Genomic DNA, 27,592 nt, shown 5'->3' on the forward strand with positions numbered 1-27,592 from the left:
ATTTAATCTTACTTCTTATGGGGTTTTATTTTAAGTCTCTACAGCCATTATTTTCTATGAAGTGTTGTTGCAGTACCAGTGGTTGGCCATATGTGATGCTGGACTTACTTCTGATATGAGGTTGAGTAATTTATCACTGTTTAGGGTCCCTTTTTGGCTGTGGTTTGTGAACCGTTATAGGCTTCCTCTTTTGTGGTTAGGTGTATGTCCGTTAACCCTCCCTAATACCCTCTAATGCCCTTTAATCGTATCATTCTCTAGCCACTTCCCTCTATCCCGCCTATATTTGCTACTAAAATGTACTTGTGTGTTTGAAGACTCTGCAGTCGGGATGAAGATCTCTGTATCGAAAAATAAACGAGAGGTGGAGGCATAACTTCTGAACATGTTAGTCAATAACATTTTGTAATATGCTTGTAGTATTATTGTAGTACTTCAAAATGTACTGCAAAATGCAGTTGGTGAATAGGCCCCTTAAGCTGGAAGTGTCATCAAACTCTTTTTTTTTAAGGATAGTCTGTGGACTAAATTACAAAAATAAACAAATTCTATTGGATGAGGGAGCTTTTCCCCCCATTTTTGATTCCATAGTGCCAAAGCTAGGTCCATGGACCCAAGCACACCGACTGGCTAGCTACAAGAGAGGATTTTCTGTAGTAGTTGCATTATAGGACCAAACAATAGGTTGGGGGCCGCAGGGAGAGCTCCAGGGCCTCCGCTTCCCCAGCCAGCTCCCTGCATGCTGCTAGAGCTGGTGCAACTCCAGCAGGAGCAGCTTTTTTTTCCTCCTGCCAGCCCGGAGCAATGTGTGTTTCCCTGCCTTCAAGAGCATGGGCAGGGAAACAAATGTCTGCTGCCACCTGGCGGGGGCATTTTTAAAGCTTCCTCAGAATCAGAGCAGATATGCCTTCCTTGCCTGGCCTTCTGCAGGTAGGGAAGTCATATCTGCTCCCACCCTGCAGGAGATTTAAAAATGCAGAATGGTGATGGGGACAGACATATGTTTCCCTGTGCGTGCTAATGTGGGCATAGAAACTACTGTATCCCAAGAGTGGGCTCCCTGGGACACAGTAATTGTTCCAGCCCTGGGGGGTGGGGTCCCCGGGGCCTTTAAAGGCTCAGGGAGGGGTCCTCACTCACCCTCCCCTTTTTGTTAAATAACTGCTTCACGTTGTTAATTACATTCAAATAAACTGCACTTTAAACGTGGTCCCTACAGGACTCAACCTTTACAATTACAAACAGGTTTAGTTATCACCCATAGAGGGTGTGTATCAACATGGAACCTCACACTGAATCGCTTCAGGCCACAAAAGCCCAACACCGGGGAGTGCTTGGTGATCCTCTAAAATCCTTGAAGGGTTATTGTTTTAGAGTCCCACCCAACTTAGCGTGGGGACTCTAGTACATCTTTTTAGGACTCTGTTGATGCTCCCCATTGTCCTGGGACCACCGCAGGTCCAAAGCGAGCAATTTTGGTACAAAAATGTGACCAGGCCCGCAGGGCATTATGGGGTGCTCCTTGCATGCTTGTATGCATATAAAAGTAGCAGCTCTCCAGCTATGCCAGGCAGAGCCGCTTCCTTAGTTGTCTTCATTTCCCTTTCTTTTTTCATAGGTGGCTTTGTGCTGGGCTTTCTGTGTTTAGATGCAGCCTTGTGCAGACGTTTTCGGGGCACCCCACAAGCAACTCCAATGGGGAGGATGGCCGAGGAGTCCACCCCCGGCTGTTCTCGCCAGCTCCCCATGCAAACTGCACTCTTGCATGGAGCTGTTGGAGCAGGCCTGCTCCTGCGGGCTGACGCACACACAGAGGCTGACCTCCCCACTCCCACTGACATAGAAGACAGGAGGAAGGCTGGCTGCCTGAGCCCTTTCTTCAACCGTGCAGGGGCACAACAGCGCTCCTGCTTTAAAGTACTTTCACGGGGTCACAGGGATCCTGGACCTCTTCTCTTCTTAGGATGGAAAGAGCAATAGAACTTCCTCATTGGTTCCTCGTCTCTTGGGGGCAGTCCCCAGGCCCTACCCCCCACCCCCCGGAGGCAGAACTGAGAATGGCGCAGAGTCCCATGTGCTTCACTGAGTCCTGAGCAAAAAAGGCCAAAGGTTACCAAAACTTCACCTGGGCATATCTCCTGCCCCGTTGGGCTGATCTTGGTCTTGTTGTGCTCCTAGTGGCAAGCCGTAGTCGCCTGGAGCATTTTCTTCCAGCTTCCTGGTCTCAAAGATGATGAACTTTGTAGGAGGCTGGTCTCACTGGCTCCCTGCACCAGCCTTTCGCTTTGTTTTCATCTGGGCCCCTCCTTCTCCTGGTGCAGAAGCCCAGTGTTTTACCCAACTGGTCCTCAGGAGGTATTAAGGGGCCAGATCATCTGGTCCTGGGGGAATGCCCCCCTGGTCCTGTGGTCAATCAGGGTAAGAGTCCTGGAGCCAGATGGCAGTCAGGGGGTTCTTCCTTCCAATTATGCATGCCGGTTGCCCCCAGTTCCAGGATCCAGCAGAGAAGCACACCCAAGACCGAGCTCTCTCCCTGGCGAAGGACCTTTTAAGTGGGGTCGGGGGTGTCCATAGAGCTATGCCTCTGGCCTATCCTGATGTGCCATATCATCTCTCTGCTCCTGTCCTAACCTCCTGGCACATTCTTCTGGGATAGCTCAAAATGGCGTCACCCAGGAGTCACTTGCCACATGTGCTCTGGGGGTCTCAGCTCCACCCCATGCTGACATCACTACCAGGGCAATCCCCAGCAAATCTGCAAAGGAGCCCTACTTCTGTTTTGGCTCCAGAGGTTTGGGCTCCCTGCTTTGTTTAGTGGCCTGGGGCAGGACCTCTTCCTGGCACAGGATGACAACTGGCTGATTGATTCACCATCTCCTTTCATCCTTCTGAGATGATTTAGGTACTGTTAATTGCTCACTTTGATGGGTGAGGCCTTTGTTCCTATAGCTGGAGAGAAAAGTAATTAATTCATCCCAGCAGAGTAACAAAAGGCTTGGACTCTGATACTAAGCTGAGTCAGAGAAATATGGCATTCCTGAATGACTCATAAGCTGTACAGATATGCTTTTCTACTTTACAGTACTGGTTATAGTGTACATTGGTGCAACTCTGAAGTCTATAGACCAAGGGGAACCAAAGCTGCATCCTAAAGCAGCCTTTCCCATAGGTGCATAATGGAGTATTACTACAGTCAAGACAGTAAAGCTATTTAAATCTGCTTCCTGCTTGTGGGAACAATTCCGGCTCCCACAGTATGTGGGAAGCAAGGCTAGGACCACGGGGCCATGAGGCCTTTATGGCTTTCATCCCATAATGGGATAGAAGAGAGAGAGAGAGTTATTGCAAATGTCTCTCCCTGCAATGACTTCTCCAAAAAAAAAAAAAGTCAGCTGTGGCATAATGGTTAAGTTCACGACCCTTACACTGAAAGTTGAGGGCTCCAGTCCAGGTCTGTCTGTAGTCATTCCCCTACTTTAAATTATTTTCTACTACAAAAATGTAAGGTTCATAACAAAAGCTGATCTCACTCTTTTTAATTGACAAATACATTTTTCTTTTCTTTTCAATATGTCCAGAAATATCTCATTCTATGTATATCATTCACCAAAGCCTAAAAAACTATCTCTCTCTCTCTCACTCTCACTCTCTTTCTGTTGTTCTCTCTCAATTTTTCTTTTTCAATCTCTTTCTCCCACTCACACACCCAATCGGAGTGGGTGTGTGAGTGAGTGCCTGAGCCTCTCAGTGGATGTATGAGTGAATGAATTAGTCTGTGATTTTTAGTTCAAATTTTGTATTTTTCCATAATTGCGAATATTTTGTGAATAAATCACGGAAAATCGTGAAAAAGTCACACATTTTCGTGAATATCGCACACCGTGATGCAAAATTATATTAAACCTATAATTTGCCCCTAAAACACACCTAGATCACACCCCTGGGGTCAGGTTACCTTCACCCTGGCCCCTTATGCCACTTTCAGTTTAAATTTTCACCCCTGGGGACCGTGTCCTGTGAAATAAAATGGCAGTCGCAAACTTCCTGTCAGGTTGCGGTCGGCCAATTGCAACTTTTCTTTTTGCACGCGTATTTGCGAAAATTTGCAAATTTCGTGAATTATTCGCAGCTGAGATATACAACTTTATTTGCCCTTAAGTATCTCCTGAACGGATTTACACCAAATAATACAAACCACACTCTGTGTACCGGCAGCTCATTTTCTGCCAACTTTGTTGTAATTCCGTCCAGTGGTTCAGGCTGTAGACATGTTGACAGGTCCTATGGGAATTAACATGGGAAACGCAATTTTTGTTAGCCCCCTTTTTCTCTGCCCTCGCTTGACGGATCATCCCAAAACTTCCTGTGTGCAACAGGAAGCACTGGGCCACTTTTTTGGGGAAAATTTTGTGATGATTTGTCAAACAGTACTAAAGATATAGGCAAGTCAAAAATGCTTTTTCTATGGAATCATGGTTTTAACTATAACTACCTGCTGGTGGCCGCCAGTAGGTAATTAGGTAATATATATATATATATATATATATATATATATATATATATACACATATAATATATATTTTTTCCTGAAGCATATTCAAGATATGTTGCTGTGGAGCTAAGAATAATAAATCTATGCAAATATATTTGTATTTATCTTCCTGTGGTACTTGATAGTGAGACATAGAAACATACACCTCAAAAATACTTCTTGCTATGTGGCACAGCAAATATTATGCAGGTTAAAATAGAGTTAATTGGTATCTCCAAAGTTAATTTATTTTCCAGGTGAAAGCTGACTGCCTGCAGCTGTCGCATCACCTCTCTCACCTCTTGGTTTTTGTTTTGTGTAATATCTCCATTTGTTGTTGCAGGTCAGCAGTCCTTCATCCAGCTGGTCCCTGCGAAGAGCCTGCCCCTCCTGCAGCAAGGTATCAGTATTCCTGGCCACCTGGGCGTCTCTTCCCCCTCCTCTTCTCTTAAGAGGTATCTCCTCATTCTTTGGTTGTTTGGGCTTCCTGGTCACGAACGTTTATGAAACACGCCACTCACCTGATTGGATTCCCAAATGATTGGGGATACCAGATGAAAGACTACAAAGACAAGTTGCAAAAGTTCAATGAGTGATAATATAAGCGTTTTTCAAAATTGCATTGTAAGAATTTTTGTAGTGCAAACCAAGTGTAGAAAAGTAGTGAAGCACTTCACAGTAAACACATTTCTGACGTACAACGGGACATACGAATTCCAAAACATGTTTGTGACACGTGATTACTTAACATCATGTACTTGTAGGGAAGAGGGGAAATTTTGCAATTTGTCAAGAGTGCTCAGCGGTTTCTCAGAGTATTCTAGTACCCTAAGAAAGGTAGATGTTTTTCACACCACTCTGTTTGCCTCCATGTAGCCTTTACCCCTGTACAATGAGTTGATGAGTCCTGTGCTAAGAAGGAAGTGCCATACGCGAATGATAGTGTGCAGGGTTACATTACTGCATTTTGGAAATCTGAGACTGGATGATACCAAACACCCAGCAGTGGGAATGAACCCCACCATGTGTTCTACTCTACCCTCAAACCTATAGCAAAAGTACTGCAGCTTAACACCCAAACCAGATTTTAGAGCCAATGCGTATCTAGTGTTACTTTTCCAAGTGCAAACTGAGGGCTAATATGATACCTGTTAGAGGTATTCACACTGACTCAAAGGAAGTCTTAAGGAAAGAAAAGCAGTCTGTTACCTATGAGCTAATCACCGACTTCAAGCCTAAGGGCTTGGTTTAGATATTGGTGGACGGGTTACTCTGTCACACAGTGATGGATATCCTATCCACCGAAATATAAATACCGTTATATACTATGGGATTTAGATTTTGGCGAACGGGATATAGGTCACCGTTGTGACCGAGTAACCTGTCTGTCAATATCCAAATCAGGCTCTAAGTGTGAACTTCATCTGATTTGAGGTATTGGAGTCATAGGTGTTAACTATCCTTGACTAAATTTTAATTGAATACTTATGTGCCAACTAAGTGGTAAATCAGGAGTGCAGGAATAGTCCACTCTATGACAGATCACTGTACCACTGTGAGCGACTGGAATTCCTTAGAAAGTGTAGGGGTCCACCATACGGGCCTCTGGTGTTAAAAGGACTTCAGCGAGCATGTAAGCACTTAAAGGTGTCCCATGGATAAATACTGCTCTGCAGTTGTAGTTACGATATCTCTGGGATTTATTTTTGGAGTTGGGTTCCCTGGGACTTGGAGATCTGACAAAAGGACCAACGTCCATGATTTCACCTCCATGATTTGATTTGGGGGTGCGAGATACAATATGACATACTTGATAGTTTGTTTCCATGGCGGCACACTACCGAATAGAACCCGCCCTGTGTTACCCTTATGTCTTCACCCCTCCATGCACGCCAAAGACTTTCTTAGATCCCAGAGAATTTTACTCTTTCCAGTTTGCATGTAGATGCATCCTCTTGAGCTTCTAGAATTTCCTCCCAGACAACTTTCCTTTCCTCTTTAGTAGGGAATGACATTTCAGGGTAACAAAAGAGGCACTGTTGCAAAAGAAGACTTGCTCTGCTTCCATTATTCCAGCAAGGACAGCAGCATGAGGAGCAGTTCACTCAAACTATTGCAAATGGCTTTGAAGGCATCAGGGCACAAGCGCATGCTTTCAGTGCTCGACTAGGAGCTCTAAAATGGCCTAGAATTCCAGCAAGGACAGCAGCATGAGGAGCAGTCCACTCCAACTATTCCAAATGGCCTTGAAGGCATCAGGGCACAAACCCATACTGCCAATGCTTGCTTAGCAGCTAAAATGGCCTAGGTTAGAGGGAGAAGGGGAAGACTGTGAAAGGGCTGAAGAGCCGATGGGCAAGCGTTGAATTGGACCCTGGGGATGGAGGAATTTGGGGATGAAACCATAAGCTGAGAAGGGGGAAAGGGCATACCTGAAGGAGGGAAAATAAACAGCAAACAAGGAAAGACAAATCGAGGTTCAGCCCCTACAAATGGATGTCCAGGTGCTTAAGCAACAGAGCATGGTTAATCTAACCTGAGCAGTAGACTTGAGGTCAGTTAAGGCTCAAACACATGCTCTCAGAGAGTGTTGTCAAGAGTCTAACGAAAGCTTGCTCTGGAGGTGAGAAGGATAGATTAGCGCAAGAAGAAGGAAGAGCAGTGGGGGTGGGGGGAGTACAGTGGAGCTTATGGTGAGAGAAAAGTGCAGAGGAACCAGCAGCAGAGAAGAGAAAGAGCACACCTGAGGCTGGAAGGCAGTACTACATGCAGAAAGAAAGATGAACAAATTGAGCTGCAGCCCCTACAAATAGGATTCTAGCAGCTTTAGCAAGAGCACATTTGTGTTTCCTTGGATGTACCATTTATATAGTGTTTCATGAAACTTGTGGGATGCCAAAGTATATCTTTGGGAGGAAAGCATGCTACACCATGGGGAAGGGCTGGGGTAGCAGAGTGTTGATCCTATGTAGGAACCGGTTTGGTGGTGTAAGATGAGTGACCGGAGAAATGTTCCCAACAGGTTTTGGGGTGAAGTGCCTATTGGTGTAATGGAGGTGGTGTCAGAGATAGATGTGCAAATGTAATTAGAATTAATATGATGGTCATAATCCTGCACATCGGTGTGGTCCAGCTATAAAATAGCAGACCTCCTTGCAAACATTTTGGCTATCCATAGCATGACGATGCTGTTACTACGTCACCACGACAGTGAGCATTCTGGGCAACATTTCAACACTCTCTGCCCGGCTCAGCCTTCACATAAGGCCATGTTTGGTGACATGATGGTGGTGAAAATCCGATGATGGTGGTTAATGAGGGTGGAAGGCTGAATATGTCCACTTGTGACAGTAGTACTTGTGAATTCTTAGTGAACATTGCCACCTTTTCTTTGAGGACCAGTATTAAAGATCCAGCAAACAAGAGCAAAAATAATGTTTTGGAGGACTGAACATACTTATCCAATATGCAGTTATTGTGTTCCATAATGAACAGCTGCATTTTCATAAAATGAACAAACCGATGTTCCGGTAAAGTTGTTGCATTTCAGAATTATATTTAAAGCTAATATTTGAGAGATCATCCATAGAATGCCTGAGGGCATATAGTGCTGTGGCTCTTGTTTCACGATTTGTGTGTGGGCATCTTACCATCTTTATAGTGTAACATTCTGTAATATCACTACTTATGTCTGGGGCTTGATCGTGTAATAGTGGAAAAGCTGGTCTGCTTTCTGATCCTATTAGATCTGTGTAATTGAGAATGACTGTCTGTGGATATGGGATTAGGCCTGTCGATTACTGCTGTCTACAACATGTCATTATTAGATTTGTACATTTGATTTTTCCACTATGCCCTTGCCAAGTGGATTCTCAGTTATAACATATAACATATGACTATGAAAATACTTGGAAGGGGTTGGATGGTAAATGAAGTGGAGAAATATTATGACAAATGATAGTCCATGTGCAACTTTAATATCGAATATTTAGCTGCATATAGTATATTTAAGTGTTTAGACAATTATTTTTAAAACTGTGCTTAAAACTCAACTGTTCTGCTACCATTATTTAAGACTTCTTTGGAAGGTAAGCTCCAATAACCCCAAAGAAGCAGAGGCACACCTGGCATTATCCATAATTATGGGACTATTTCAATACTGCCCCTGACAAGTGTTGGATTTTTATTCAATTTACGTGAAAATTGTGCTATAGAATTCACCATTTGGCCCCTTTTTCCCTAAAAGTTCTCACTGCTGAGCCCTTCCTCGTCCCCTCAAACACTATGAGATTAACACAGTCTCGCTCCCTTTCAAGAAACGTGTTTACGAGAGGATCCGGAGGTCCTGCTCTTCAGGACAGTTAGACTTCCAGCACTAGAGAATCAAATAAATGTCCCATACAGACTCATAAGCTCATTGTTCACATATCCGCTACAGCAGGTCATTAGAACAGAGCAACCTTCTGTTTTGCATTGGAGGAATTAATAATGAACATTTTCATGAGCAACTCTCTTTTTCACTCTTTGTAAATACCCACCTCCTTACCCAAGCATACCTCGTGATGGCTATTCTTTTGCTTCAGTGCATTTCCATAACTAATCCTCTTTACTTTATAGCAGTGTATTGTTTTTCCTTTTGGTGTTTTATGTACATTTCACTAACATTTTGTGCATAAACAGTTTACTCCTTAGAGAGATTTAGAAAACATTGCTGATTTGGTCGTATGAAAATTGGACCAGTGTTTAGGCAAGTGATCACGTATCATGTACAAGTCTCATCAGTGTGTCTGTTGGCTAGTGTCATGTAATCACCCGAATATGTACCAGTAATTTTCATTCCGCTGAGTCTTACTCATCCTTGTCCCCTTCTTAAGCAATGGGGGTGTCCTACCAATGTAAGGGCACCTGACCACCCAAGATTTAAAAAAACTTTTTTTTATTATATAACTCCTCCTCTTCTCTTGTAAGGGACAAGAGTATTGTCCTCAAAAATAGCTTCCTGTAACCAGCCTGCAACAAGGAAAATGAGTAAGTAAGGGGGTCATTACCACATTGGGTCGCGTCCCCTTTGTCCTCTCCCACCCTGTCTGCCCCCCTCCCTCCTAAGAGACACAAATGCACGCACTCAGATACCCAACAGCCATCCACGTCACATACGCACACACACACACACGCACACACACACACTACATTCCTAATCATGTACGATGTAGCAATCAATAAAATTCAGGTACTGATACAATATGACAATGTAATACACACATATGTAGTTTATTTATAAAGAAGTCACCACAAAGTGAAGAACAATGGAACCAAAAGCAGCAGCAAACTCATGATCTAGAGTGTGTAGTGATGGATAAAGTTATTAGGAGAGATCCATCTAGATGTCCAGCATACACCCTGAGAACACCTCCAGCAACAGCTCAGGATGCTGCCATGCCATAAGTACAATGGCCCAGAGCTGTTGCAGGTAAAGGAACATTTGATCACTCAATCACTCTAGAAATCACAATTCTCATCCATCATCTAGGGTAGAAATATAAAGCTTCTGACCCCGTATTCCCACTGCAGAAGTATCAAATCAGGAACATTAAAATATAAGGTTCTCTGTAAATAAATGTGTATTCCACTTCCAACAGTCAGTGAGTGCAATGCAATTTAATTCTCGTGACGAGAGGGGGCTGGGGGTGATAAAAATAGCTGAACAATTTCCTGGTGACAATGACAATCCAAAACAATTTTTGAAATAAAATTATGGGTAACTGCAACAAAACACTTTCAGGAACAAAATGAAGGAATGGATCAGATGCAAAAAGAGCCACTGTTTCTCCATCTTATGAACAAATCTAAAAAAAAAACATTTGCTGAAAGAATTGTTAATACTACTTCCTTTAAGGGCGTAAAAGGACTTGACTGCAGAGCTGCAAAAACCAAGATGGAACTACTGAATCTACACTAGGCCCGGTTAGCCTAAAACTACACAAAAGGCGAACAGCAAAGGTAGAACATAGTTTCCAGACTACCCCATAGAGAGAGAGAGAGAAGTTGAAAAGCTGTGAGATTACATAAAAAGTGGGAGTGCAAGTCCCTTTCTAAAGAAAATGAGGGACTACATAGGACCACAGGAAATTGGCACTGAGGAGCTGATTTAGAGCAACCGAGACGGAGTACTCTCTCTGCCAAACTGAAGATCTGCCTGTCTGATTTACAGTCAAGTAGCCAGTAACTATGTCAGTGACAGACTACTCCACCTCCGTCATACTTCATCGGCCTACCGAAGCAAGGGCCATCCGAGGTTTGGCCATTTGGACTCCCGGCTGATTTAGAGTGGACGGTCGAATGGCCAGTTTTTGCTTTCTTTACCGTTGTGAAAAATGTGGCAGTAATGGACAGTAAAAACGTTTAAATGACCCCTGCACCATGGGAGAAAACTCTGATGGTGTGGGGTCATTAGTTTTTGTTTTTTTCAACAAGAGAAATCTGATTTGGGATATTGTTTTTGAAGAAACAACCACATGTCAAACGTTTGACGGGTCGCTGTCATATTTGCCTGAGCCATTTGTCAAACTTTTAACTCATTGACAGGAGGTTCCAGTCATTGATTAAAGTTGTCTACTGAGCTGGCAAACAACTTTAAACCTGTAAGACGAGTACTTCATCAAGGCGATGGAACATTTTACTTTGTTGCCCCGATGGAGTACAATTCATACTCAGAAGTTTAAGTCTTTAGAGGAACACTAGTTGACAAGTTGTCTAGTTGTAGGACTACAGGAATAAGGTTTGTGCAACTGATGGATCGCTAAAACTACCTCAGGAGACACTTCCAAACTACACAAAACTACCCCCTAGAAGCTTAACCGTCACATGCAGATGCACTGGTGAGTGAGAAATGGCACCAGAGAGGACACATGGAGAGGGGTAGAGGCCACTCCTGCCAAACGAACATGGAGGGGAAACCAAGACTAAATCACAATCACAGAGGGCCCCTGCTAACAAACCTGGAGCAGTTTCCAGAGGAAAAAGTATCATACAACAGACACCATTCCTACTTATACTATACCGTTATGCATATAATCAAAAAAGAAACACACACCTGGTTTGTGGATGAAAAAGGAGGTCTTTTTCATCTGCTAACCGGGTGTGAGGCTTCTTTTGGCTCTACATTGTTCACCTCCATTTGGAATTGTTCTGCGGTTTCGCACAAAATTATTGTGCCCTGAAGAAGGTGGCTCCCACATATGTGGGCTTCCCACCGAAATGCATGTCGGCACTAAAGATTGGAGGCACAATTTTCTGGACTTCAAGGCGTTGGAAATTGGATGACACAGTTGCAAAATATACCGGGACTCAATATAGTAAGTCCTTAATCATTCAGCCAAGGAATTTGTGAATTTGGATACAGAAAATATATGGCACTCTAATGAGCTAAATAGGGCGGTTTATTCAAGCACTGTGTGGATAAAACAATGGATATAATAAGCACAATTGAATGATAATCGATGGATGTATCTATTTATGTTATAAATTATTGTCCAATGCCAAGAGCAGATTGTCAGGGATTCCAATTTTAAGTTTGTTGTATGTAGGGTGTACAGCTGAATGAAGTGGGTGGGATGTTTGAAAAGAATGAGTGGATATTTAGTAACTGAATGGGGCTGTGCGAAATACATGAGAAACTGTATTGATTATATTGAATTTAGATTTGTATCATTTTGGGTTTATTGAAATTTTGGATTTTGGTAAAATTATAGTGTATGTTTATGTGAGAAATGTAAATACATTTTTGAATCTTTACTTGTTAGCGCCAACCCTTTCCTTTTTTTAAAATGTTTTCTTCTTTTTGATTATATACATAAGGGGTAACCAAGATTTCCTTGGCCAATGCTCGAACTACTTGGCTGGCCTGTGCCCAACCGTTCTTTATTCACAAAAACATTTATATACAAGTGAGAAGGGAGGAAACGCAAACAATCAAACCTGAAGCTACAGAGATATCATTGTATCTATCCTCATTGATTTTGGAATCTTTCGCCTCGGGAAGAACAGTGGAAATTCGTTGCTGAGTGTATGGAGATAGATCCCGTTTTTAAAGGACAAAAATGAGACAGATTTCCTGATACAGATCCAGTCTCAGGCAGACATTTGTGGACAGAGGGAATACATTACCCTAAGTATCTGCTCTCATATTGTGTAACAGACCATTAAGGACAGCAGATGAAGCTCCACCCATGCAGATATCTGATGTACCACAATCGCCACCATATTGTCTGTTTGCACATGGACAAACTTGTTTTTCTGGGAGGGTGGAATGTGCAGTAATAGTAGCAAGCAATCTCCATGGTGGCTCCCTTTCCCATCATGCTGGTATCCATGGTCATTACCAGAGGAGACAGTGAAGACTACACTATACCTTTTGGAACGATTGTCACCAGGCGCTATAGTAGAGAGTGGGCAGTAGTCTTGGATACTATAATCATCTTCTGTTGGTCCAAAGAATTGGGGGACCAGTGAAGGAGAATGTAATAATTCAGGGGTCTCATGAAATCCTGCCCATTGTACCCCATAGACTGATGCTGTCATGCCTCTCTGGCCCGATAGCCACAGAAAAACTAGAGCAGATGGAATCTTTAGAAGAGAACCAAGGGTATTCTGGAGCTTCAAGAACCAATGATGCTGTAGGAAAACCCTCCCAACAGCAGCGTTGAAGAGACCTCCTCCGAATTTGAGCTGTTGACTCAGCTGTAGCGTCTGCTTCTCTATGTTTAACAGCCAGCTGTGATTGTGTAATAGGGAACAAACATGCAGAGTGTTTACTTTGTTGCCTTGCAATGGGCTGAAGCATGAATCAGCCAGTTGTCTAGGCAGTGATGTACCTGAACTCCCTCATTGTACAGTATTCCCACAAGATGGCCAGGACCATTCTAAATAACCTTGGTGCAGACTTCAGAACAAATGGAAGAAACTGAAATTGAAAATTACCCTCTGGTGTTGGTTACCAAAGAAGGTATTATTGGTGAGACAGTAGTATGTGGAATTGTGAAAGTATACATCCTGGATGTTGGTAGATGTCATGAAATCTCTTAGAATGATTAAATGTAGAGCATTCAATCAGGATGGAATAGTCCTTATAAAACCAATCAGACTCCTCAGGCCAATTATCAAACAACATTTCCATTCTGATTTTGGAAGGAAAAAAAAGATGGCATCAATGTGTTTTCTCTCCTTGCATGGTGGTACTTGGACAACTACCCTCTTCTGTAATAGAACAACTACTTCCTGTTGAATAGCTATCATTTTCTGAGGATTGCTTAGCCTTGCAGTAGCTCGCAATTGTTTTAAAGGAAGATACTGTAGAAAATGTATTGAATGTTCCTCTTTGAATTATATATAATATGCACTGGACTGACATATCCCTCATACAAGAAAAACTTCAAATAGTCCCCCACCTGAGTTACTAAAGTCAATGTCCTGGTGTCAGCAGTACTCATTTTCTGCAGAAGGTGGATTGTGTGGATGAGTTTCATGTACAACTCCTCCTCTCCCTCTACCTTGTCTTCTGAAAAATCAACCTCTTGATGCAGCTTGGCAAAGAAGAGTGTATTGAGGGAAGGGCTGATGCCCTGCAGCTGAAAGAGGACATGCATTTCATAGAATTGCATTTTGAATTGCATCTCTTTCCAAAATACATACTCAGAAATGTCTGTCTGCAGCAACAGGAGCAAAGTTCCCAATTGGAATGCCTAGACGATGTCAAAGTAAACAATTGTTGGTGTTTTTAATAATACTCAGGGGATTTGTTTCTTACGTCAAAGCTGTAACCAGTTCCAGGAGATTCTTGTCAAGACCTCAAGCAATGGATCTGATTCTGATGATGGTCCACAGTCTCCCTGTAAGCTGCAGATGAGATAAGTAAGGTGATAATACTTGACTACAGATTGAGAGGAATCACAAAATAGGGCTAGGAATGGGAAACAAACAGGTCTTTGCTGATGCCCCCTGGTCATTGCAGTAATCAAAACCTGGGAGATTTTTACCACCACTGGGAGTTATAGGAAACAAGGAATATATTATTGACAGTCAAATTCACTCACACATGTAATTGATTATATAAGTTAGACTACTCAGCATCCCAAATAAAGAAACAAGGCCGGGGACATTTCCAGGAAACGGACTAAGATTAGTTAACAGCTTACAGACATGTAAGACAGAAAGCAGCAGTTCCGGTTGGCGTTCTCCAAGGACATGATTGATGAAGGAGGCATTGATGCAAGAGATGCTACAGAGAGAGCAAAATAACAAAATAAAAGTGATGGTAAAGGGAAAAGTAGGTGTGAACTAAGATGGCAACCAAAAAACACCCCACTAAATAACCCACAGTGTCAGGCTCCAACTGATAGAGAACGTCTCTTTAAATACTGTTTTGCCTGCACTGACCTAGAAACAGAAATCTAGTTCACTGAGTGCTGAGCGCCATATTGAAACAGGTAAACATTAATTTGACTCATAATCAGTTGCAGTTTTGAGAATGGAGCCACTGGCCTGAATGCCATTACCCATGTCACCATTATAGCCAGCCCAGCAGACAATGGAAATGCCAAAAAATCTGGATTTTTTGGCTCTGTAACTCTTGAGAGAGTGACAAAGAAAGAGTATGAGGCTACATAAATAAAACAAACAATGAACAAATCACACCAGTGGCATTTATAACTTGTCTCTTGCTCAACAAGAACATACTGTGACTAGCCGCACTCATTCCAGGATTCAGACCAGCGGCAGCTGCTGGCAATAACGCTCGATGGGGCAGATGGCGGTTGCGCGTGGGGGTACTTTGCACAGGGGACGTGGGAATAATAATATTGACAAAAAGCACTTACCTGCCGCATGCCGTCTCGGTGTTCCTCGTCGACTCGGTGCTTCTCTGCTTCTTCTCTCCCCACCCAATCGAGATGCTTCTCTCATGCTGTTACCCAGCATGAGAGAAGCAACTGGATTGGTCTGAGCGGGCTGACATGCCACTCAGCTGGGGAGTGAGAGCCTGCACTGGTTCTCCACCTGGGCTGTACAACACAGCCCAGGTGGAGAGTTCTAAGTGTGCGTGTCGGTTTGGCCAGCCTAGAATGGTCGGCCAAATCGACATGCGGCCTTAGAGTGCACTTTACTCCTCCTCCCACTGGTGATGAGGATGGCCCTGCCCTACACTTGGCAGACTGGCCGGGGAGGAAGCGAAAAATATAATGATAATATAATAGTTGTATTATCATTTTAATTTTCTGCTGCCTTTCAGCAGCGGGGTGATGCTCCTCCACCATATCAGTGGGGTTGCCCCTGATTCAGACCTGGAGCGGAGGTTACCGCAGGAGCTGATAGAAATACCACAAATGTGCTGCTGACATAAAGAGCACCAGCATGCTTGTGGAATTGGAGCACACAGGGGAAAGAACTTACTAGGCACAAAAGAGTAAATGGAAAACAGAGGATGAGACTAAGGGGTTTGGTGGATAAGCAAGGATGGGGAACTGAGAATGGTAAAAGTAGCAAACAGCGAGGATTCGCAAATGCAGAATGACAAACTGACAAAGTGACGTAAGCTGAAACAACTGGGAGCTGTAATCAGGTACTGACTTTTTAGAGCCACCGACCCATAAGAGCCCAGATGTCTCACCCACAACCTGGAAGTGAGAATTATCGTAGCTTTCAGCTTCCTATATTCTGTACTTGCCAAGCCTCACCTCTTCTGAACTTAATATTCTATGCTAGCACGATGTTTCCTGATCTACTTTATTGAGGCTTTTGTTGTCTTATGTGAAGGGTTCATAGGAGTGGCATTTTCAGAGGCAATGATTGAAAATTCCTGGAAGCTTGGCAGAAGATATTCTGTGTAATCCTGGTCAAACCCCACTAATGAACACCTTTTAGGACAATATCTAGGCAGAAATGCTTTCTCAGGATCTTTCCATTTCCAGACGACCTTTTGGATATTTTAATGAAGTGGGAAACCATTTAAAACATGAATAAGATAACTAGGAAAGACATTAGAGCAAGCCAAATCCCCAGTTGTAAAGGGGACATCAGGCAAAGCCATATAGGTAAGTGCAAACGACAGGTGTATGAGACCAAGGGTTAACTAGAAAAGCCAAGTGTTCAGCTTCATGCAAAAGTCATGAAGAAAGGAGGAGGCTCTGATGTGTTGTGGGAGGTCATTCCAGCCTTTAGGGGCCAGGTATGAGAAGGTGCAGATTTAGGGCCAATGTATGAGAAGGTGCAGTGCTTTTGGGTATACGTGGGGTGTGTGCTAGTGAGAGACTGGTCCATCATTACCAGTGGGAGAGTAACAATACCTAAACCTCTATTTGCTTTCAAAAGATCCTCTGACATCAGGGATGCAGTGGTACACACTAGACCTCTGCTGCGTAACAAGGAATCTGATCAAAAGTCATTGTGGGGTCTTCCTTCCGTTACAGGCCACCACCCATGTGGCAACTGTAATGTATGTTCATTGACTAAATGCACAAACATTATCCATCTGGAACCTATTGGCCCTTGGAGACTTCTAAGCCATATCAACTGTAACACCCGCAATTGTATCTACATGATTTGCTGTCTTTGCAATTTGCGATGTGTAGGAATGACCACAAGACCGGTGAAAATTAGAATTAATGAGCACCATAGTAATATCAGATGTGGACGTCTTACTACGAAATTGAGCATTCACTATCGTGATGTTCAACACACTCCTTATGACTTGTGGTGGATCGTGCTTGAGACCGTACAATCATCTTCCAGAACGTTACTGGAACTAGAACAACGTTGGGTTTTCAAATTGGGAACTCATATACATGGATTGAATGATGACTTACCATGGATGAGTGTTGCAGCTTGCATGAGATAAACTTTATTTTTCTATCCTTGTATCCTTGTCGTAGAAATATTCTTTTGACATATTCATCTTCATACTCCCCTCTCTTGGATGTCAAGCAATCTGTGAAGTTCAATATTGAGAGGCTATATATAATATTTTTGGGGTTTTTTTTGACCAGGGGTTCAACTTAGTCCCTTCTTTCTCTCTCTTTTCTCCAAGCCACATTTTAATTCATTTTATTTATTTTTTAAAATGTTTTTTTTTAGTAGTATTGCTAAACGTTAGAGCATTCCCCCTTGTTTTTGTCGTTCCTTATTTATCCCCTGGGTTTACATTAACTCTTTTTTCCATTCCTTATAAATTATTTTCTATTACCTCTTTTTCAGCACCAATGTAACTGGTGCCGAAAATCCATTCGTTTTAGCCGCAGCATCGGCGGTCCCTTCTTAGTTTCGATCCCACTCAGATGACGGATAGGAAGGATTCCTTGTCCTTCCTCTCTGTTTTTGTTGTACCGTTGATATGCGGGCCCAGGCACCATCAGATCTCTTTCTGATTGGGCGCCCTCCCTTACGGCTTCCTTCATCTCCCAGCGACTGCATTTCCTTCAAGTATTTCGGGAACGCGGCCCCCAGTGAAGTCCTAATCAGGCCTATGACGGTGCTAATGTAAGTTGAGTGCTCCAAATCGAATGCTCCTTTGATATTTCCTGGTTTCACAGTTTGTTTCCTTCTGTGCCTGCGACCGCGTTTCCTTCTAGTATTTCAGGAATGCGGCCCGGTTGAAATTTCTAATCAGGCTTATGACGGTGCTAATGTAAGTTGAGCGGTTCAAAACGAACGCTCTTTTGACTCTTTCTGTTTTCACAGTCTGTATTCTTTCGTACTTGTTGCATGCAATGCTACTGATGATGATTCTAGTATGTTTTTGTGACTTACGCTTATTTTTTTAGCTGCGTTAGAATGTGCCTCATTTGGCTTTCTCCTTGTTGACTGCCTACTTATCTCTGAATTCACCAAAACCATAAGAGTGTTGATGTACGGCTCCGTAACTCTACTTTGCATTGGGACCTCTGTTCCTTGAACCCTTTTTTAATATGCAAGAGATCTTTCATTTATCGTTAGATCTTTGTTGAATAGTACTCCTTTGCTTTTTGACTGTTTTATAGAAGTCTTGTCTGCAACATGTCATTATAGAAACATTGAGTGACTGTAAGCATGTGCTTTCCATGGAGCCCTCTCCCTAATTAATGATGATAAGCATCGCTTTTAATATGCTTATCTCCACTTAGCACATTTTTGTATGGCCATGATCACCATGCCTCATTAACACCATATCACTAATTGTGTATCTCCTACAATAGAACTGGGAAGAATGTAGTTTGTTTGTTCTTTTGTCTCCACAGGTATTTTCTTTTTTTCTAATTGGTTCGAACTGATGTGAGTAAACTTTTACTCCCCCTTTCTTGTATATGTTTTCTAATTTCTGGAGAAAATTGTGTTCAGTCCTGATGAAGCGCCAGGTGATCCAGTTGCACGTGGTAAGGCACGAAACATGTTGACCTTCCAGTGTGGTTAAAGTTATTGCACTTTTTCCCTTTGTTACATAGAGGGAAGGACCATCATTTCCCTCTCACTCTACAGGTGTTTTTAATCTTGACCGGCGCCTCCCTCTCCTAATAAACTTGGTTCTTCAAGGAGGTGACCGAGCCAATTTTACCATTTTTTTCTCTCTCTTGCTGTTTTTTTGTAATTTTCCCTATTTCAACATTTCTGGCAAAGAGGCCCCTTTAAGGGTCCCGTCAGACATTGCAGTGCCGGTCTGACGCAGAGCAAGCCCAATGATGAGGGCCCTTCCTTCTGAATTAACCTGTACCTGAGACACTTAACTTTCCATGCGTTCTTTTGCCTTATGTGGAACAGTGTACCTAATTATTGTAATATTACGAATAGGGAGAGTGTACATTAGACCAATTAATCTCCCTGTCCCCCCCTCTTTTTTGGATGCAATCAGCTTATTATCCTGCTTATCTTCCCAATAGAGCTGCAACTGCACCATAGTACAATTCCAGATGTCCCAAATTCACTTTTGGTTCAGGGTATTGAAGTAAGTGGCTTCTTACTGCTTTTTCAATGGCCACACAGCGAGCCATCACCCCGTCCCGAGCCCTTTCCTTTGAGCACTACAGTACGACTGCAAAACAGGAAGCATGTTTCCGGCTCACCAAGGAAAGGAAAAACAAGAAAGGGATGTGCCAAATCTAGATCACCGTCGGGCGGGGGATTAAATGAGCCAATGTAAATGCTTCTCAGTGCAAGGAGGAATGATCTACAAGGCCTATTTTTATGAGGCGCACAGCAGGGTCGTCTGAAAAATAAAGAAGAATCCCACACAACGGGACTCTCTTTAATTCAAGTTAACACAGGTTAGAACAAACCTTATTGCTTACTCGGGGCAGATGCCATAGCACTCAGGAGACAGGTAAAATATGAGGTTTCTTTGGGAAATGGTCCTCTTATCTCTTTCATAGGGAGAGAAGGGGTTATATTAAAGCAATTAACTTTTTTATGATTGAGAGCTTTCTGAAGTATGTCTCCAGGGCTAAATCACATTAATTGATAAGGCAGGGGGCGAGTGTCGGAGCTGACGGCCTTGGGTGGTAGTCCCCCAAACTTTTTGCCTTCACCACTATTGCTTTGCTGAATTTGTTATTGTTTGTTTTTGGACTCTGTGCATTTTATCAGTGCTAAAGTGCTTTTGCTCTCCCTAAAACATGGTACAATTTATCTATACTTAATTGGAACATTTAGGGCCTGATTCTAACTTTGGAGGACGGTGTTAAACCGTCCCAAAAGTGGCAGATATACCACCTACCGTATTACGAGTCCATTATATCCTATGGAACTCGTAATACGGTAGGTGGTATATCCGCCACTTTTGGGACGGTTTAACACCGTCCTCCAAAGTTAGAATCAGGCCCTTAGTGTACTTGTAGGCTGCTGGTAAATGGTACCATGTGTAACCTTGGCCTGTAAATTAAATGCTACTAGTGGTCCTGAAGCACACCTTGTACTACCCAGTAAAGTAGCCCTTTCAAACATGTCTCAGACATGACACTTCAGCCTGCAATGCAGTTTTAAACTGACATTTCGACCTGGCAACATAAAACTTTTGTCGTTTTGATCTGGCTAAGTAAACCTTATGCCAGGCCTAACCCTTCCTTTTTAATACTTCTAAGTCACCCCTAAGGTAGTCTCTAAAGGCTCATAGGGCAGGGTCCATGGTATTTAAAAAGTAGGACATGTAGGTTTTACATGTCCAGGTAGTTAAAAACTCCTAATGTTATTTTTCACTACTGTAAGTCCTATCCCACGGACTAACACTGGGTTACCTTATTACATTTAATAAAGGTTAACTTTTAATTGGCAGCTGATAGAGATAAAGGCCCCCATTACAACCCTGGCGGTCAAAGACCGCCAGGGCTGTTTCGTCGATTGCACCACCAACAGGCTGGCGGTGCAATCCTGGGTATTACGACTGCGGCAGAAGCGCCGCGGTCGCACCGCCGGGACTGGCCAGGGGATTACGAGTCACCCTCCCCCCAGTCTTTTCATGGCGGTAGGAACCGCCATGAAAAGGCTGGTGGAAAGGGGAGTCGCGGGCCCCTGGGGGCCCCTGCACTGCCTATGCCTTTGGCCGCCGCCTTTGGCATGGGCAGTGCAAGGGCCCCCTGGCACAGCCCCATGGAGCTTTTCACTGTCTGCATAGCAGACAGTGAAAAGCACAACGTGTGCAACTGCACCCGTCGCACCGCTGCAACACCGCCGGCTCCATTTGGAGCCGGCTCCCGTGTTGTGGCCGACATCCCCGCTGGGCCGGCGGACAGAAACTCGGTTTCCGCCCGCCGGCCCAGCGGGATGTTTTGATGGCCACTGTGGAAGTGCGCCTGCATTGGCGGCCGCACGGCAGTTACAACTTGAGGGCCATGGTGTTTACACTCAAATTTTTTGTTATTTAAAATCCTGTTTAATGGTAAAGTCGAATTTTAATTTTAAGTCACAGTTCTGCCAATGCAAAGCGCCCAGGCCACTTTTAGAAAGTTGGTATTTTCTCATCCTAACCATTTGTGCCTTCTGCTGATACCCTGGGTCACATGACCGTGAGGGCTCTTCTGTTGGGGTTTGTGTGTTCTTCCCAGGCAGTGACACAAAAGGCGACTTGGTGTGGGCAGAATGGGCCATCCTGCCGGAGTGTCTGGGTTGGAGCTGTGACCAGCCCCAATTACATTTCAAAGGACTCTGCCTCACACAACACACAAAAGAATCAGACACTAGTCTTTTCTCACCCTAGACTTCTTTCAGTCTTCACACGGGAAGGAAAGGACTTTCGAGAACCACTGTGGGGGTAGTATAGGGAATCCCCCCACTTTAAAAGCTGTCAACAGGTATAAGTATTGGACCTCCTGAGCTACTCTTCAGGTCACTTCTGAACCTGTGAAAGACTCAGAAGACTGCTCTGCTGTCCTTCTGCTGGAAGGACTGCCCTGCTGTCTGAGGAAGGAAGACTGGGCCTATCTCCTAGAATCCAGGATCACCAGAGCTACAGGGACGCAGCAAGCTCCAGAGTGTTGTCTTGCGTCTGCCCAGCTGACCAGACCCAACTGGACCTGCCTGTTCCCTGCTGCTGACCTCTGCTAGAGTGAGTCCTGATACCAAATAGGTGCCCCCGCCTAGTCATGGAGCCTTCAGATACCATCAGAATGTATTCCTCCTTATCCAACTGAAAGTTTCTTCAAAAGTGACGCAGTATGATGCTGCTCAACACAGGATTTTCCATTGCAGCACCTTGCAGCTCCTGATTGGCAGCCTCATTGGAACTGATGCAGTCCGATGCAACTTGACGCAGTACCTCACATCACAGCCCCTCGCAGCTCCTCATCTAAGGCCTCAACTAAACTGACACACAACTCAACTAAGGACCTCACATTGCAGCACTTCGCAGCTCCTGATCGGCAGCCTCATTGGAATTGACGCATCGTGACACAGCATAACGCAGCACAGTGCAGGATCTTGCATCTCAGTCAAGTACAAATAACTACACCTTCCAGTAGTTTGAACTTGGTCCTGTACCCGGCCCGTTCTCCATCTCGGTCAGCCTGAACTTGGGACTACGTTTGGCACGACCAGATAACCGCTCTAGGCGCTTTGTGCTTTTGGCCGCCATTTTCCCTAGAAAGTTTTAAACTCTGTAACTCCGGGTCTACTGATTAGATTTAATTAATTTTGATGTCATTTTAATTGTCAATATTAATTCTATTTTTCTAAATTGGTGTGAGATTTATCTTGTGTTGTTTTCACTTTATTACAGTTTGAGTGCTGCATACATAATTTACACATTGACTCTAAGTTAATTAAGTCAGGTTAATTTAGTGACTTTTTTGTGGTTCACCTTACAAGGACTGTAGTTGTCGCCTGAGTGGGGGTTCCACCCCCCTCAACCAATAACTCAGTTTCTTACAGTGAGAACGTGGGACAAAGTGGTAATGTTAAACTTTGAGTGTGTTGTACAAACCAGTGGCTTCTAAATGTTTGACATCCAGTACTTAATTTCTGTAAATGAATAAGTGCTGTGGCGCAAAGCTTTGTTCAGAAGCTCTTGGCTGGTGCTATGTAAGTTCAGTGAACTGAATGCCAAAGTTGCGTAGTCTTGATTCGATCTCCTTCCTCTTTCATTCACCACTAGATTCTTCCTTTTCTCACTCTTGCAGGTTTTTATCCATCCCTGTTCTCTCTTTGTTACTGTTTTTCCAATTTTCTTTTCCTCCCTCTTTCCCTCTTTTGTGTTTTTCTATCTCTTCCTCCAGATCAAAGTTTGTTGAAGGAAAAAAAGAGTGTTGGTGGGCCCCACCTGCAGCCACCGGCTTAGTTTAAGAGCTCTTAGCATCAAATCTCTTTCTTTTTTGAACGCTTGATATGGTAGCCTTTATTTTGGTTTTCAGTACTCCTTACCGTTGTTTTTCTGGTTCCAGCTTAAGCCTTGTTCATGGCTCTAATGATGTCTTTCCTCTTCTTTTTGACCAGGTGACTCCACCGTGATCCCCTGGGCGGTGGCCCTAAGACAAGGGCACGTCCTGGAAGTGAGAAATAACAGGCTTGTGATTGGGGAGGACAGTTATTACCTGGTGTTTGGGCAGGTGAGGAAAAAATGGACTGAAAAGCAAGCTTTTTATCTCTACCCATAATATGGTGGCTGTCACTTTCATGTTTCAGGGATTGAGACAGTGCAAGCTTGATCGAGCAGACACATAGATTTGTTGTCAAATTTGCCAGCAAGAAACAAAAGTTACGAAGACAATATGTAATACAGGAGGCAGAGAAACTATAAAAGTTTTCAGGGCAACGAACCTCAGAAAGTGGTGTAACATTTAAGTAAGACACTTCACATGTGTGAGGGTTCCCCATGGGTTACTTATTTATTTTTAAGTTTCTAGCCCTATATTTGAAGAACATAGAAACTCACCTGCAGCGGAACAACAAAGCCAGGTTTGTAAACTCTTTCTAAAATTCAGATAATCCATTCTCAATGTAAGAGCAAAAGGCAGGTATCCCATATCTTGGGAACAGACAAACAAACGTTGACAAAACCAACATGCCCGGCTTGGCTGCCAGACTCCTGGCTTTGTCAAGGCTTTTACTGTTAAGGGACATGCTGGAGCCCACCAATACAGAACAAGCACTGGCAAAGTCAATTAGATTTGAGGTTGTGGGCAGTGCCGGCTTTAGGAAGGTGCGACTGATGCCGTTGCACCTGGAGCCGAGCTCAGGGGGCGCTGCATTCTGAAATATCTCATGGAATTAAAAGCACCTGAGTTCTTTATGTGCACAACCATTTTTAGGCTGTAACAAAAATCAAGATAACTCTGGTGATTAATGTGCCTGTTAGAGAGATGCGAGTTTTGTCTAGTAAGAGTTTTGACGCCTCATAAAGTAGTGCAGAAGGTTGATGTGCCAGCAGCAAAGCATGTGTAACATGTAGCTCATAGAGTTGTATTTTATAGACCTAGCTCAGTGGGTTACTGCTTTTGCCAGAGAGATACTTGTATTACTTGCAGTTCATAGGCTAAAGACTTACTAATATAGCACAACGAGGTATAAACTGGCATCAAAGCGAGCATGAAAACTGCACAGCACAGGTTTAGCACCTTAAGTTTCCTCACGGAGTCTTTGGTTATCCTGAGGTTCCTAAAAAGTGTTTGTTTTTGGTAGATATAAATTCATATAAGTAAAGCTAACGCCAACCTCCGTGTTAAGTTTTGAATCTGGAGTTATACTTCTACAGACCAAGCACTCCTACAATGTACTGCCTCCCAGCGTGAAGGACAGGACTCCTGCACCCTGTAGGCCTCATTGTCACGTTGATTTACACACGTGTGTGACTGTCTCTGTAGAATGTGGGGATGTAAAGCGCTCTGACGCCCTCCATTGGTCTGAGAAGCGCAAGAAAAGAAATGAAATACATGTGAGGTAGGAGCTATGGCGAGATGAGGCCCCCCTTGGAGGACAGTAGAGAGGGGACCCGTCGAGAAGGATGTCCCCAGGGGGCGCCAGCCAGGATTGTCGCGACAGTAGGCCCTGTTTGTAGGCGGTGTGTGTGACGAGAGGCCAGGCGGCTATGTCAGTTCACACATGGGAGTAAGCACAGCGCTTCGAACAAAGCTTCTTGCAGCCTTGTGCTGCATTCATTCTTGACACCGGAACACTGAGAGCCAGTGAAAGTAGGTCAGTTAAGGGAGCTGTCAAAAAAGGCAATGCTGGAAGAGTTCACTAGAAAGGTGCAGCCATGTCGCAGCCAGTGCTTGATGTTGCCTAAACTGTTGATTAGGGCTTTGCATTTGCTGAACTTTTGAACTTCTGATTAATGCGGTCAAAAATCCTTTAGCTGGATCTGCAGCCTGTCACTTGATCGGACTCCGATGACGGACGTCTGTATTTTACATTCCAGTTAAGCCTAGTTCACACCTACAGAAAGGGATGTTTGCTTTTAACGCTATTTTAGCATGACCCGGGTATTACACAGTGTTTAATTTGTAAATACAAACGTGCCGGTGCTCAGATCTCTCCTCTGAAACACGGAGCGGCTGCAATTAAATGTGCAAGAACGGAATACTGAGGCAGCGCAATCCTGAAGGCATCTCGGGCCTCTTTAATCCATTTACAGCCTCTCCTTGCCCCTTCAGCTCACTCCTGTAGTGTTCTGCTTACTCCCATTGTGACGCTTTTTCGTTTTTCTCTTCCTCCGTTTTACCCAAATGTGTCTTTTGCTCGCAGCAAATGCTTGAGGCAGAAGAATAAGCCTAAAAAATAACTGCCGGTGCTCAGCACCGGAAACAAGAAGCACAAATTAAGCACTGATATTACACCAAACACTGGTTCACTGATCCGCGTCGCCGCGCTCGTGAAAGGCTCCATCCCTTTGAAACTCACTGTTAGGGGGATTGTGACACATTATTAAATAAATGACGTCCAGCCATTTTCCAGCAGCAGGGGCCAGCAGCATAAACATTGCTGTTCCTCCACTCTGGTTACTCTGCCAAAGAGCTGCTTGGTTGCAAGGTTTGGCGCGGCCGAGACGACCCATCACTGAGCTGAGGCCATGGCTGAAAATAAAGGACGGAATAATAATGAACCCAAAGAGCCTTCTTTCAACAGTGAAACTCATAAACACTGCTTCTAGTCAGAGACGTTTTAAGGCATGGGCAAATGGGCCCTGCCCCAGGGCCCCAGCCTTTCAAGGAGCCCCCTCTTAGACCCAGCTCTGTTCTGCAGAGAGGCTTGTCCTGGTGACCTTGAAAAATTCTTAAGCTGATTGTTTGATATACTGTTTTCTTTTAATATATTTTTAATGTGGGTGATGTGTGAGAGTCTATTACAGACTATTGCAGAAAAATGTTGTGTTTATGTTTCATGCAACATCCAGAAATGTTTCCTTTAGATCAAAACAGGACCTCACATATGAGATATGGGAGGATACCATAGAGATTATTTGCAATAATGTTAGTGAGCTGCTGCTGTGTTACAATATTGAAAACTCAAGTCACCATCCCTGAATATTAGATGTAAATAACTTTGGGGGTTATTACAACTTTGGAGGAGGTGTTAATCCGTCCCAAAAGTGACGGTAAAGTGACGGATATACCACCAGCCGTATTACGAGTTCCATAGGATATAATTGACTCGTAATACGGCTGGTGGTATATCCGTCACTTTACCGTCATTTTTGGGACGGATTAACACCTCCTCCAAAGTTGTAATAACCCCCTTTATATTTGGACGAGTTTGCCTGGGCACTGCCAGTGACCTGGCCATAGAAGGCATGAAAGAGCTGAAAATGGATCATAAATTCAAATCTGTCCCGAACAGGGGCCCCCAAAGTACGTTTGGCCCAGGGCCCCCGAAATCCTTAGGAAGGCCATTCCTCTAGTCGTCGTTTTCTCTTTGTGCAGACTATGGAAAGCTTGGGAGGCGTAGGCATTCGTCATGTGGTGCTTTAACCATTGTTTTAGGGCATTAATACTCACAAACATTTTTCAGAGGCCAAAAAGTATGATGTGTGTTGCGACCAAGTGCCGCATTGACACTAGCAGGGTGGTCGGGGTGTTGTAAGGTGGGCGTAGGCATACACACCAACATTTTAGAGCAGGCAAAAAATAGGCTTAAAAAATAGTCAGGAGAATTTAGTTTGCCCACTGATTTGCGCTGATTTATACTGAATCAGGTCTATTGGTAAGTATGGTGACAATCAACATTTCATTTTTATCAGTTTTTAACATAGCACAAACAAAAACAGAGTTCTAATCTCTGTTTTTGTGTGCACTATGTGAAACTGCCAAAAATAAAATGTTAAGCCTGTCATATGCCCTAATTTCCCACTGCAAGAATTGAAGACTAACCTTTAACCCTTCATGTCAGAGGTAATTCTTGGAGGGAGGTATTTGAGGATGTATGCAAACATTTTATTTTTGCCAGTTTTACAAAGCTGTGAATTGGGTTTCTCCTTGTAGCAATCAAGAAGCGGTAGACTAGATTTGAAATCCGTAGGTCCCTGCCTGAATCAGAGGGCTTTCATCCATAGGGTAAGTATGGAGTTATTTTAAGTGTTTCATTCCATACTGTCCTCTAAATTAGGCCCATAGTCCCTAGAAG

At 43.7% G+C, this 27,592-nt stretch overlaps 1 protein-coding gene across 2 annotated transcripts in view; it reads left to right on the top strand.

Annotated features, from left to right (window-relative positions):
* The window catches only part of LOC138258306 (tumor necrosis factor ligand superfamily member 13B-like), a 148,692-nt gene that overhangs the window by 54,004 nt on the left and 67,096 nt on the right, over nucleotides 1-27,592 (top strand). For both annotated transcript variants that reach the window (XM_069205930.1, XM_069205931.1), the window contains exons 3-4: nucleotides 4,875-4,931; nucleotides 23,471-23,583. In XM_069205930.1, the coding sequence (XP_069062031.1) occupies nucleotides 4,875-4,931; nucleotides 23,471-23,583 (170 nt within the window). The remainder of the gene's footprint in view (nucleotides 1-4,874; nucleotides 4,932-23,470; nucleotides 23,584-27,592) is intronic.

This window comes from Pleurodeles waltl, chromosome 2_1 (genome assembly GCF_031143425.1).
Source record: "Pleurodeles waltl isolate 20211129_DDA chromosome 2_1, aPleWal1.hap1.20221129, whole genome shotgun sequence".
NCBI lineage: Eukaryota > Metazoa > Chordata > Amphibia > Caudata > Salamandridae > Pleurodeles > Pleurodeles waltl.